Source organism: Electrona antarctica (genome assembly GCF_951216825.1).
Source record: "Electrona antarctica genome assembly, chromosome: 6".
In the NCBI taxonomy this organism is placed as follows: domain Eukaryota; kingdom Metazoa; phylum Chordata; class Actinopteri; order Myctophiformes; family Myctophidae; genus Electrona; species Electrona antarctica.
In genome coordinates this window covers 6,182,951-6,195,912 of record NC_136811.1, presented here as the reverse complement: position 1 = coordinate 6,195,912, position 12,962 = coordinate 6,182,951, and the positions used below count along the sequence as shown (strand labels likewise).

The 12,962-nt window shown below is 41.1% G+C and overlaps 1 protein-coding gene across 4 annotated transcripts; it reads right to left on the bottom strand.

The window, feature by feature from the left end:
* Positions 1 to 57: 57 nt before the first annotated feature.
* LOC306925721 (E3 ubiquitin-protein ligase TRIM39-like) lies at positions 58 to 4,118 on the bottom strand. Of its 4 annotated transcripts, none has more exons than XM_079504750.1 (2): positions 3,992 to 4,118; positions 58 to 2,071 (listed from the first exon to the last, which is right to left on the bottom strand). In XM_079504750.1, exon 2 carries the CDS (start codon positions 2,067 to 2,069, stop codon positions 468 to 470), a length of 1,602 nt encoding a protein of 533 aa, XP_079360876.1. In that variant the 5' UTR covers positions 2,070 to 2,071; positions 3,992 to 4,118; the 3' UTR covers positions 58 to 467. The 4 variants fall into 4 exon arrangements, with proteins under 4 accessions (XP_079360876.1, XP_079360873.1, XP_079360874.1 ...); XM_079504747.1 differs by lacking the exon at positions 3,992 to 4,118 and adding an exon at positions 3,473 to 3,806; XM_079504748.1 differs by lacking the exon at positions 3,992 to 4,118 and adding an exon at positions 3,544 to 3,806.
* Positions 4,119 to 12,962: the final 8,844 nt, after the last annotated feature.

Sequence of the window (12,962 nt, the reverse complement as noted above, 5' to 3'; positions counted from 1 at the left end):
ACTAGAATGTGGTGAGCCCATCAGTAACCTTTCAATGCAACAAAAAGCCAAAGACCGTACATCAACATGGATTTTATTATTTTAGTTTCAAATTAACATTTGACAATTTACCAAGTCCTCCCTCTCACCCTCATCTTGTCATTAGGGCCATACTGCCTCAACATCATCACCTTAATCATTGTCATGCATTAATGTTCACAGTAACTGACTAGAAGTAGTCCATTGGAAACAAAACTCTTCACATTGATGGATCAGATCTGGACATACTTCACATAAAAACATAATGAACTCTAGATTAGACATCAATCCATTACAGTACTTCAAACACAGTATTCTGTCTGATTATTATTTAGTTGAATATTATTCTTTTGTTTAATAAACATGAATGAATATCTTCCCACAATTTAAATTGACAATAATCCATTCTAATCGATGACATTTAAGAATGAGAGTGATACAGAAGGTTTTCATTTTTGAGAAACAGCAGAGATGATCAGAGAACCAGCATTTTCATCACCTTCAGGAATGAGTGGGGAGACAATTGGGAGGGTTTTCTTTAGGCTTACGTTTAAAGTGTTGCGGTAGAGAAGAGCCCTGGTTTCAACATCATAAAAGGAGACCTGCTTTCCCTCATAATCCACAAACACACCAATCTTCTGGACATCAATTCTTACAGAGCCGGGCGTCACACATTCATGCCTCACTGAGTAGTTTCCTCCATTGACCACCTGCAACAGCTGACCTGAATTCACATTTTTACTTTTTCTGTTGATGGACTGATCAACCGTCCCAATGATCCACGCAGCCTTCCCTTTAAGCTGAACCTCGTAATAAACTTTCCCTGAAGAAAATACCTCTTTTCCCAGCACACAGGGAACTGTATCAAATCTCTCTGTCTTGTCAGGAAGAATCTTTCTCACGTTTCCATACTTCACTTGCTTCCCGTCCAAAGACAGGATGAGGTTGGGGTGTGCTGTGTCAGGGTCCAGAGTCACATCTACTGCATACTGCTGCTGGATCTTTTTCAGCATGACTTCGGGGAGCTTCTCCATTTCTTCATCCAGTGTCTCCTGCAGCTGAGCGATAGCTGTGTGTATATTCTTCACACTCACCTCACAGGACAGCTTAATCTCACTCAACTTGCTCAGGTGTGCTATGCTGTAGCGAGACGGGAAGCTCTGCAGAAGGTGGAGGTGGTCCTCTGTGTGCGAGAGCTGCTCCAGCTCAGTGCTTTTCCTCTGGAGCTCAGTGACCTCTTCCTCCAGCTTTCTGATGAGACCCTCGGCCTCGCGTGTTGCCGATCGGGACTTCAACTCTATCACCTCGATGAGCTCGGCCTCTGTTCTCTTAATGGAAGACACCAGAGCAGAACAGACCTGAACAGTGTCCACTTTTTCATTCTCTGCCATTATATTGTTCTTCTCTACTGTGACTCTGAACTGCTGAATCTTTTCCTGTCGCTCCCGGATCATCTTCTCTAGCTCAGCCTTTGTCTTGTCTAGCTGCGGACGCTTCTGTTCATACTCTACCTCTACCAGGACTGTATCGTGAGCTTTATGATCCGTCTTCAAACATGTGACGCAAATGTACTTTTGGTCTCTTCTACAGAAAAGCTCCAGCATCCTGCCGTGTTCTTTACACAGCCTGTCCTCCAGTTTTACAGGGTCGACTAACTTGTGTGTCTTCTGGGCTGCAACTCGTTGATGAGGCTCCAGATGCGTCTCACAATAAGAGGCCATACATGTCAGGCAGCTCTTCACAGCTTTAATCTTGGTGTCAGAGCAGGCATCACAGGACACCTCCTCTGGGATGGGAGCATCTAGGTTAGACTTCTTGAAATGAGCAGCCAGCTCAGAGATCAGCGTGTTGACACAGAGATCTGGTCTCTGGTCAAAAGCTTTTTTACACATGGGACAGTGGCAGACGTCACTGCTGTCCCAGTACTTTGTGATGCAGGCTTTGCAGAAGCTGTGTCCACACGGAGTAGTTACAGGCTGACTGAAGAGATCCAGACAGATGGAGCAGAGAAAACTTTCCTCCGATATCGCACTGGCACTGGCAGAGGCCATAGCTGTAGGAGGAGAGGAGATGTTTTAGTAACCCAAAGATGTCATACCTAAACGTTTTAAGATTGACTGTAAAGCACCTTGAACACACAAACTAAATGGCTGCCATATACTGTATGATGGAAATAACATTTGCTGCAGTCAAAATTATAGTCTGAAAAGTGGGTGCTGTTGTATTCTAAGGGCAGATTCACACTGAGTCTGTTTGATTCAAACTGTTCCCGAATACGATTGCCTGGTCCCCGCTGGCCATGATGATTCACATTGGCCTTGATTCTTCCGCACCCGAGTACACTTCATTCCACTGTATTTAATGCTTCATTTCGGGGTGCATACTTAGTTTAGACTAGTCATTGGTTAGACATGCGTTAAGGTTAGGTTTAGGTGTGCTGCCCCGTGGGAGGTTTAGGGTGAGGGTTTGATATTGAGGTTGTAGGACTAATGACTGGTCTAACCAATGACTAGTCTAAACCAAATACTGTCTAAACTAAGTACTGCACCCGAGTACACTTGTATCGGTCCCAAGACTACAGTACCTCAATGCGGTCCCGGGGACGGTTGGGTGATCCACTCCCAGGAACGGTATGCAGCATTCACACTATCGCAATATGTGCCAAGTGGCCCCAAGTGCGCAACCATAGTGTGAATCTGCCCTTAAGGATTTAATAAGAAGAATAGACAAGGAAAGCACTCCCAAGTTACGTATGAATTGTCACACATTTTGTGTTTACTGGCAATTTCCATTGGTTGACATGGACAGTACATGAAGCTGTAAGTTTCATATAGTACTCGGTCTTCAAATCCACTCTCCACGCCAAGACAAAAGTGTGTGTGTGTGTGTGTGACTGTGTCAGCACCGTTTACTTGTAATAGAGTCATATAGTGAACTATACTGAACTTTGACTCAAGTAATCTGGAATTGTCATTGTGTACATTGCCCACGGCTGGTTAGTTTACAACCAACTAATACAAACGTCTGGGTTTCCAAAGGCTAACAACCAACTGACACAGGTTAATGACTGGGCATCAGGCGGAGTCACAATCTAGGTTACAATTTCACATAAAACCAACCTACCAAGTACTGCACATCTTTTAGTAGCACACAAGTCAAAGAGGACATATTGCTGCAAGGTTAATATTAATGGGGCCATACAAAGCAAAAAGCTGCATATTTGAAAACAAAGTTAACTGTGTACTTGAAACCCAAACGTCTGTGTGGCAATTAAAGTAACATTGTAAATTTTTGCTATAATAATGTAAAATGCAAACACAAACAACTCAAGTCTATAATTACAAAGTGTACTTATGGAAGAGTCAAGAGTGGTGTGGACAATTAAGCAATAATCAACAAACCACTCCATGTGACCTGAATACAAACAAGAATGACATTCTGAATCTGAACTAACCTGTTTGGATGTAAAATGCTGTGAAAATCCTTACGCAGACTATAGCCTATATATATTTATTTATTTTTCACCTTTCAAAAGATGTGCAACGCTCTTCCTCTGATGAGAATATCCTTTAAGACCAGTTACAGACAGCTGAGGCTTCAGTATAGGCTACAGAGGTTTCGTTTCTGCAGAATGACTTAAGTTTTGTTTATGTGAAATGGCACTATATGCTCCTCCCCGCTCCCTGGTCTTCTCTGAGTTAACTCTTTAGGAGGGACAAATCATAGAAAAGAAGCACACGAGTATCCTGTCAGACTTCAGTTCAGTTCTCCATGACGTTCTCACTGGGGGTGTGGTCTATAAATGTTTGGTGGTAATAGAGGGTATGCGTGTGACATCATCATCAAACCAGGAAGTTATGCAGGAACGCCTACTGAGTGGCAAAAACTACTTTCTGGCCTTGACAGCCCATACATCCACACAGAAAAGTCTTATCTGTTTGCATTAAACAACATTAAACAATGTTAAACTCACTTTGCCTGTTGCTTTGCCACTCGATTTGCCACTCGATGTGCCATTCACTTTAAGCATGCGCACACTCTCTATTGTGCCCTGTATAGAGCGTCGTAGTCCCGCCCCCTACCAGGGACCAGGAAATGATTCCCTGTTCATTTTCCTCATAGACATTTCAAAAAGTATTTATTTAAAGACCTTTTAAGCCTCGTACAAAGCCAACTCGTGTTGTGACAAATCATGACAACAAACACAATTTTTCGGGCCAAACTAAATAAGAAAAAAGAAGAAAATGGCAGGTTACAACACTTTTTTGTTGTTTTTCTTTTTTGTAATTATTTGTTCGGCCCAAAATGTTGTGTTTGTTGTCATGATTTGTCACAACTCGAGTTGGCTTTTTCCGTGGCGTAACCGTCTTTAAATAAACACTTTTTGAAATGAAAACACTTTGTGTTATTTATTGTGAGCTTCTTTTGTGTTGATTTTAACACAAAAAATATTATAATATTATATTGTTATATTCAATACAGTTAGCAAAGCATTGCAAAGCAAAAAGCAAAGTAAAGCAAAGTAAAGCAAAGTAAAGCAAAGTAAAGCAAAGTTACTATATTTACCCAGGGTAACTGGACTAAGCATCAGATACTTGTTTACAGCCAGGCCCTGCTCATAGAACATTTCATGGTAGTGGTTCAATGCCTTGCTCAAGGGCACTTTAGCGGTGGTAATTTTAACGTGCCGGTCCGGGGATACGAACTGGCGACCTTCCGGTATCACGACCGCTCCGCAAACCGTTCGGCCACCGCTGCCATAACTAAATATTACTCACAATGTAATAGATTGATGAGATACAGTGCATCCGGAAAGTATTCACACTCCTTCACCTTTTCCACATTTTGTTTTGTTACAGCCTCATTTCAAAAGGGATTAATTTTGGGGGGTTTTCTCATCAATCTACACACAATAGTCCATAATCACAAAGTGGAATTTTATTTCTAGCATTTCTCTCAAATTTATTAAAAATAAAAAACTGAAATCTCACATGTCTCACAGTATTTTCACACTCTTTGATATGACACTCAAAACTGAGCTCAAATGCATCCTGTTTTCACCGATTGTCCTTGAGATGTTCCTACAACTGTGGCAAATTCAGTTGATTGGACTTTATTGGGAAACACACCTGTCTATAGACGCCTTAACAGACGACGTCACACTGATAAGCAACAGCATGCGCGCGCATACCGGCAGCAGAAGATAACTGCCTCTCGTAAGATGCAATGGAAAGGTTCTAACTGCACTCACGTGTAATTAAAAAAAAGCGCTCCGTCACCCGTGCGCCCAGTCCCAATGTTTGTAAACAAATAATTGGTCTATATAAGGCCCCACAGCTCACAGTGCATGGCAGAGCAAAAACCAAGACATGAAGTCAAAGGAATTGTCTGTAGACCTCAGAGACAGAATTGTATCGCAGCACAGAGCTGGGGAAGGGTACCAAACAAGTTCTGCAGCATCTCTGGAAGGACCTGCAAATAGTTGTGCAGTGCCAGTGACGCTCCCCGTCTAACCTGACAGAGCTTGAGAGGATCTGCAGAGAAGAATGGGAAAAATACCCCAAATTCAAGTGTGCCAAGTTTGCAGCATCATTCCCAAAAAAGCTTAAGGCTGTAATTTCTGCCAAAGGTGCCTCAACGTAGTACTAAGTCAAGAGTGTGAATACTTATGTGTGTTATGTGTTTTTCCAGTTTCTTATTTTTAATAAATTAACAAAATACCTTTTTCACTTCATCATTATATGGTATTGTGTGTAGATTGATTTAAAAAAAAAAAGTAATTTAATCCCTTTTGAAATGAGGCTGTAACAAAACAAAATGTGGAAAAAGTATTTCCTTATAATGTGATGTGAGATTATTAAGCATTCTAATTGACTACTTCTGTTGGTGGACTATAAATCCACATAAATTCAAGTGTTTGACCCCCCCCCCCCCCCACCGCCCCCCCCCCCCCTTTTCCCCTCACTGTATATGTTTCTTTTCCCTTTTTACCTCCATTATGATGAATTCCTGTACTGTTCTTTGTCTATATAGAAGTGTCTAAATGTTTTGATGAATTGAACATGGTGGACCCTGTTGTAAACAAGTGTAATGCTTAATTGACAGCCTTTGTATTGAGTTTGTGCTTGAAATGTACTGTAATTCTGCAAACTGTTAATACAATTTTCAATCAATCAATCAATCTGTGAAATAAACAAGCAGTTAACATTTATTTGTTATTGTTTTATTTTGTAGTTCATACACTCATCATAGTGACTGGATTGCACTCATTTTAGGGGTTATAAGAATTCCGAATCTCAACAAAATTACTGGTGTCTAGAAACAGAATTGATCAGAAAGAGCAGAGCAGAAAACTGCTAAATAAAATAAGCTGGGGCAGTGCATGTGGGCAGGTCATCAATGCCACTGGCCTCTGGGCATATATTCTTTGACGGGCAGAAAGAAGGCCTAGCTGAGGGTCACAGAGGGTGCACGGCACTCATGGCCTCCATGAAATCCCTGCCCTGACAGTAAAGGGTCCCCACACACTGAACGCGTTTTTCAGATTTTTAGCGGCTTTCCGAAAAACGCGCCCAGTGTGCAACCACCTTAACAGTAATATTATATAGCTATATAGGCCTAATTTGTAGTTTTGTGATCCATGTGAGAAATTGGTGAAAAACAAAACACTTTATTAAAAAGAACCACACAATTCTCTGTTTTGCACAACCTTGAACACAATGCCATTCAAATGACATCACATAGCCGGCACAGAGCAGTCTAGCCCAGGAGGGATCGGCAACCTTTTGGACATGAAGTGCCATGCTTAACATTTCTTGCCAGTCAGTGTACCACATCGACACTAACTGTAATGACACCACATCGAAAATGTTATATTTCTTGCTTTTTGTGGCTGTTGCTCGTGTTGTCTTTTTTTCTCAAATAAAAACGAAATGGAAAAGAATAAATAATAATTAGATATTTCTAACTGATTTTGTGTAAAACAACCTTTGTTTCTTCTTCTTTAGAAATGTTTTCTTCACATCAACATAATGATCATTACACTTAAAGGACCACTTCACCACTTTTCAACATCTCTTCATATAATTGGTCCTCACTAATGTTCATGATAAAACACCACCATTTTTTCCTACTCAGTCTGTGTCTCATAGGAGGGCTTTGGGCAGTTCGGACACCCGTCCACCAGTGACATCATCATTAGGCAGATTTGTTTTTAAACAAGATTTGTTTTAAAATATATTTAGATTTTTAATATCGTGAGAACGATGGCTTCAACTTTTGCATTGCAACTTTTCAGGAAAAGAAAGCCTGCCGTTTCTATTAGCTTGGATTCACCATCGATGATGTCACTGGTGGACGGGTTTCTGAACTGCCCACAGCCTTCCTATGAGACACAGACTGAGTAAGAAAAAATGGTGGTATTTTATCATGAACATTAGTTAGGACCAATTATAGGAAGAGAAGTTGAAAAGTGGTGAAGTGGTCCTTTAACCCAACTATCTCCCAGATTCTCCTCCCAGTCCCCAGTCAAGAGTTAGGAGTTTGAATGAATATAGAAATAACTGACTAAACATTATTGAATAATTAATTTAAAAAGAAAACCCCTGTCTCTCACACTCATGCCAGTGTGCCACTGATCACACTCTCCTGTGCTAATGTTGGCACCTGTGCCTAAGGTTGCCTACCCCTGGTCTAGCCTATACGTTATATCTGGTACAATGACATTTTCCACTTTTCGTAGAAGGTTTTGATGTGCTCTACACCAAAACGCCCAGAGTGGGAGGGCAGTTTGTTAACCAGCGTTGTTGCAATGTTTGTAAAGAAGTTGTTTAAGTAGTTGGCTACATCAAGTTTGTCAGTGATGAGGGTGTCGTTCGATTTGATGTTTATGTTTGTAAACCTGGTTTTTAGTTTCTGACCGCAGCCTAGCTGGTTGTTTAGTAGTTTCCAGAGCTCCTGAGGATTGTTTTTGTTTTCCTCCGCTTTATCATTGATAACGTTTTTTTTCTTTTTTTTTGCGGATTTGGTCATGGCAGTTACAATTTTTCTTTAGCTTAAAGGGGCATTCCACTCATTTTCAACATTTTACTATGTCATTAATATACCTTAGAGCTGTTGTGTGGAAATAATAAAAAAAAGTCCCCCCATTCTGTGTTTCCTAGAACTGTAATTATGAAAAAAGATTTTTTTCAGACCTCTAGTTCTAGGAAACACAGAATGGGGGAACCTTTTTATTATTTCCACACAACAGCTCTAAGGTATATTAATGACATAGTAAAATGTTGAAAATGAGTGGAATGCCCCTTTAAGTTTCGTTGGGTTTTTAGGATGCCCAGTTGGGTTTGGAGATCACTCGGAGGTCCTTCTAAAGAGTTAACTTCAGGAGGAGACGACCAGGGAGTGGGGAGGACATAGGATAGGTGGAGGAGGAGCATCAGTAGTCACTTCACAGAAACAAAACTCTTCTGCAGACATCAAAACCTATACAGAACCTACTGTAATAACTGTAGTCTAGCCTCAACTGTATACTGCTCTGAAAGGATTTTCACATCAGAGGACGATCGTTGCACGCTTCCATCTTTTTAAAGGTAAAAAGATTTTTTTTCACAGAAAGAGGAAATTCTACATTCAAATTAATTAGTTCAGAATGCCATTCTTGTTTGTATTCAGGTCGGGGAGTGGTTGTTATGATGAAATTGCTTAGCCTGCCCTAGGCCCCATGCACACCATAGACTCTTCAATCCACTTGCGGTATAGGCTACTATAGTATGAGTGTCTAGTAGTAACCTACATATTACTAGTCTGTAGACTTACTTAGACTTGAGTTGTTTGTGTTTGCATTGTACATTAATATTGCAAAAATCAGACCTGTCTGAAGTGAGTGGTGCAACAGCGCCCCCTGTTGGTACCCTAAACATAGGGACATACAGACATAGGGATGGACATAGGGACATTGCTGTTCCTTGGAGTGGTTTGCACGACTCAAAAATAGACAAGGACAAGTTTACTTATAATTGCCAAACGGACGTTTGGGGTAAGATGCCCTCTTCGGCTCGTGTGCTACTAAAAAAAATGCAGTCAGACCCAAATGAGGTTAATTCAGTGCATGGTAAGACTATTTCCTGAAAGCTTTATATGTGGACTTGTGAATCACTATATGACTATTACAACAAGTAAAAGGTGCTGACGCACACACGCATGCACGCAACACATTTTTGTCTTGGAGAGTAGATTTGAAGCCTGATTGGATATGAAACTTAATTTGCAGATTATAATGTGATTTGTTAGTGTCCATGTCAACCACTGGAAATTGCCAGTACACACAAAACTCTGTGCTTTCCTTATCTAGTGTTCTTATTACAATTTACACAATTTAGGCATTTAGCAGACGCTCTTAATCCAGAGCGATTTACATTAAGCAATAACAAAAAAGCATGGTATACATCACATACATAAAAAGTAGTTATCATGAAACATGGGTGAGCTAAGAGCGTAACAGTGGAATATCTATATAATGAAACTATATATAAACTATGCATACTATACTATATTATACTATACATATGTACTATAAAGTGCTATGACTACATAAAATGCAATTCTAGTGCTGTCTACGTAACATGCTATAAGTCTGTATAAAATGCTATCTAAGTCTACATAAAGTGCTATCTAAGGGGCTAGGGCAAGTTCTACGGGCCATGATGGAGTCTGAAAAGGTGGGTTTTCAGACTACGCCCTACGGCGGAAGATTGGGAGTGAGGCTGCAGTTCAGACTGCAATGGGAAGTGCATTCCATAGTTTTGGAGCCAGAAAGGAGAAGAGTTTGGGATGTGTGGAGCGTTGTCCTGGCGTTTTTAGTGAAGGTACTTCCAGCTTCCCTGCGTTGGCTGATCTGAGTGCGCGGGAGGGTTTGTAGGGTTCGATCATACTTAATATGGGGAGCCATGCCCTTGGTTGCTTTGAATGCCAGCATCAGAGTTTTGTATTCTGTGCGGGCAGCGACCGGGAGCCAATGGAGGGAGCGGAGAAGGGGGGAGACGTGTAAGAATTTTGGCTGGTTGAAGATCAAGCGAGCTGCGGCATTTTGGATCAGTTGGAGAGGCTTAAGTGCACATAAGGAGGGAGTTACAATAGTCAAGACTGTTGTCTCGATTAGGAGCTGGGCTGATTCCTGGGTGAGGAACGATCTAATTTGTCGTATGTTATAGGTCCTCATTCACAACGGCGTTTACGCTCATAAAGTGACGTTATGTGAGCGGAGCGTGAGCGGACAGGCATTTACGTGGATTCCCACATTACGTGGGAATTCATGAACTTGAACGTGAACTTGACGGTGTCGTTGGTTTTTCGGAAACTCTGCTAAAAGCTGCGCCAGCTCAGAGGGTAGTGTACGGCTTGCGTAGATTTATTCAGAAGGCTTTAGTCTTCATGCTGAATCAATTAAAAGTCCCCAAATCTCAGATAAAATATGTAGGCATGTGTCCAAAACATTGGTCAGCACATAATATATAAAAGCCAAGTATCACTTGTATGCCTAAATGCATGCATTCTAGAGGCAGGTTAGCCTAGAGTCCCATACAGAAACTGCCCCTGCAAGCCCGACACCTTTTTATTTATTTATTAGGATATTTCTAGAATGCGCGATTGCGCTGCTCACTTGACAGCTTTCTACTCGCAGTGCAACGCGTTGTGAGCTTGTAGATCGGCTCTCGCAGTCTCGCGCTGCATGTTAAAAAACAAACTCACAATTATAATAAGAACATACACTTATCTGCATTCTGCACTGTACGAATCCAATGTTGTTTAGTGTAGTAATGCCTGCAGTAGGCCTATTTAAATTGTTTTGTTCTTATGGAGCTCCATTGAGTCAGTCTGACCGACGGTGTGTGTGTGTGTGTGTGTGTGTGTGTGTGTGTGTGTGTGTGTGTGTGTGTGTGTGTGTGTGTGGGGGGGGGGGGGGGGGACAGCCGCTGAACAGTCCAATCTGATTAGCCCTATAAAAAAATAGAAGTCCACATTATTGCATCAGCGCGTGCAATTGGGCCAGTCATAGTTTTAAGCCAGCTCACCTTAATTAATTATAATATGGGCAACTGTAGCTAGGCTGTAGGCTACTACATTTATCTCATCATGAGATCAATCAAGTTTGGTGCCTGTTCAGCAAAGTTCATCACAGCCCCAGCATTGTAGACCACCACTGTAATAGCACCACACTGACGAGGGAAAATAAATGTAGACGGACACAGACAGCTCAGATTCACAGCTCCACAGGACGCTGTCCTCACAGCAAGTGAGGCTTTTTATTGAACACATGACACACCCATAATCACATACACGCCCACCGCAGGTGGCACTGATCAGTGTTCAATTACGCATAAACATGCATCAAAACAATAATAGTTTGCCTCTGTACATAATAAAAGATACTAAGAGCACTTCTTAACACCCCCACTTGCTCTTAGATTGTCACCTTACTTTTCTTTAGTTCTTCACTTTCCAAACAGCAGCAAACTTAATCAACTTGAATTTAGTAGCAGGTTTATAACATCAACAGGTCATAACATCTGCTACATTTTCATTCGATGGACAATAATGCAACACAACATTACCATCAGACACATGTGATCTAATAAAATGGTATTTTGTGTCGATGTGCTTACATCTTTGTCGGCTTACAGGATTTTTTGCCAAAGCAATTGTTCCCTGGTTGTCCTCATAAACCATAGATGTACCATAATCATATTTGTCAAGGTCTTTCAAAAGCAATTTTAGATATAGACACTCTTGGATTGTTGCGGCTAGTGCCATATATTCTGCTTCACAAGTGGACAGTGCGACAGTGGGCTGCTTTTTGGTTTTCCAAGAAACCAGACTGCCATTTTTGGATAGGCCAATACAATAACCAGTAGTACTTCGTCTGTCATTATCAGCCGCCCAGTCTGCATCACTATACGCTTGAATACCTAGAGTTTCACACTTTCTGTAACACAACTCTTTCTCAACTGTACCTTTAAGATACCTCAGAACATGTTTGACTGTAACCCATTGCTCATCAGTTGGCTCTGCAAAGTATTGTGACAGTTTGCTTACAATGTAACTTAAATCAGGTCTTGTACAAACGGTCAGATAAATGAGGCTACCGACTGCCTCTCTGTATAATCTGTCAGTATTATCAGTATGGTTTAGTTTTTGTTCACTAGGTGTTGACCTGGGCTTGCAATCTTGCATGTCAAACCTTTCTATGATTTTTTCCACATACTTTGCTTGAGACATTTTTACACAGTCATCAATCTGGTTAAAATCAATGCCTAGAAAATGTCTAAGTCTGCCCAAATCCTTCATTTTGAACCTTGATGCAAGCTTGTTCTTTACATCTCTCAGAACATTTTCATCACTTGCAGCAATGATCAAGTCATCAACCCATATTACCATTAACACCTTTTCATTTTCTGTTTCTCTGGTGTAAACACAATGATCGGCTTGATTTTGTACAAAATTAATTTGGGTCAGGTATTCATGTAGAACCTTGTTCCAATTTCTGCCAGATTGTTTTAGCCCATACAATGATCTTTCTAGTTTACAAACTATTTTTCCATTGTAGTTAGATTGGACCTCGTAACCCTCTGGTTGTTCCATATAGATCTCATAGTCTATAGGTGCATTCAAGTAGGACCGTAACCCTCTGGTTGTTCCATATAGATCTCACAGTCTATAGGTGCATTCAAGTAGGACCGTAACCCTCTGGTTGTTCCATATAGATCTCACAGTCTATAGGTGCATTCAAGTAGGACCGTAACCCTCTGGTTGTTCCATATAGATCTCACAGTCTATAGGTGCATTCAAGTAGGCAGTTTTAACATCCATTTGGTGCAGAATCAGGCTTTCCTGTGCTGCTTTCTGCATCAACACTCGGACACTTGTCAAATTAGCTGTAGGAGAAAATG

Excerpts from the sequence above, each read along its gene's own strand:
- LOC306925721 (XM_079504750.1), bottom strand. The coding sequence starts at position 2,069 with ATGGCCTCTGCCAGTGCCAGTGCGATATCGGAGGAAAGTTTTCTCTGC.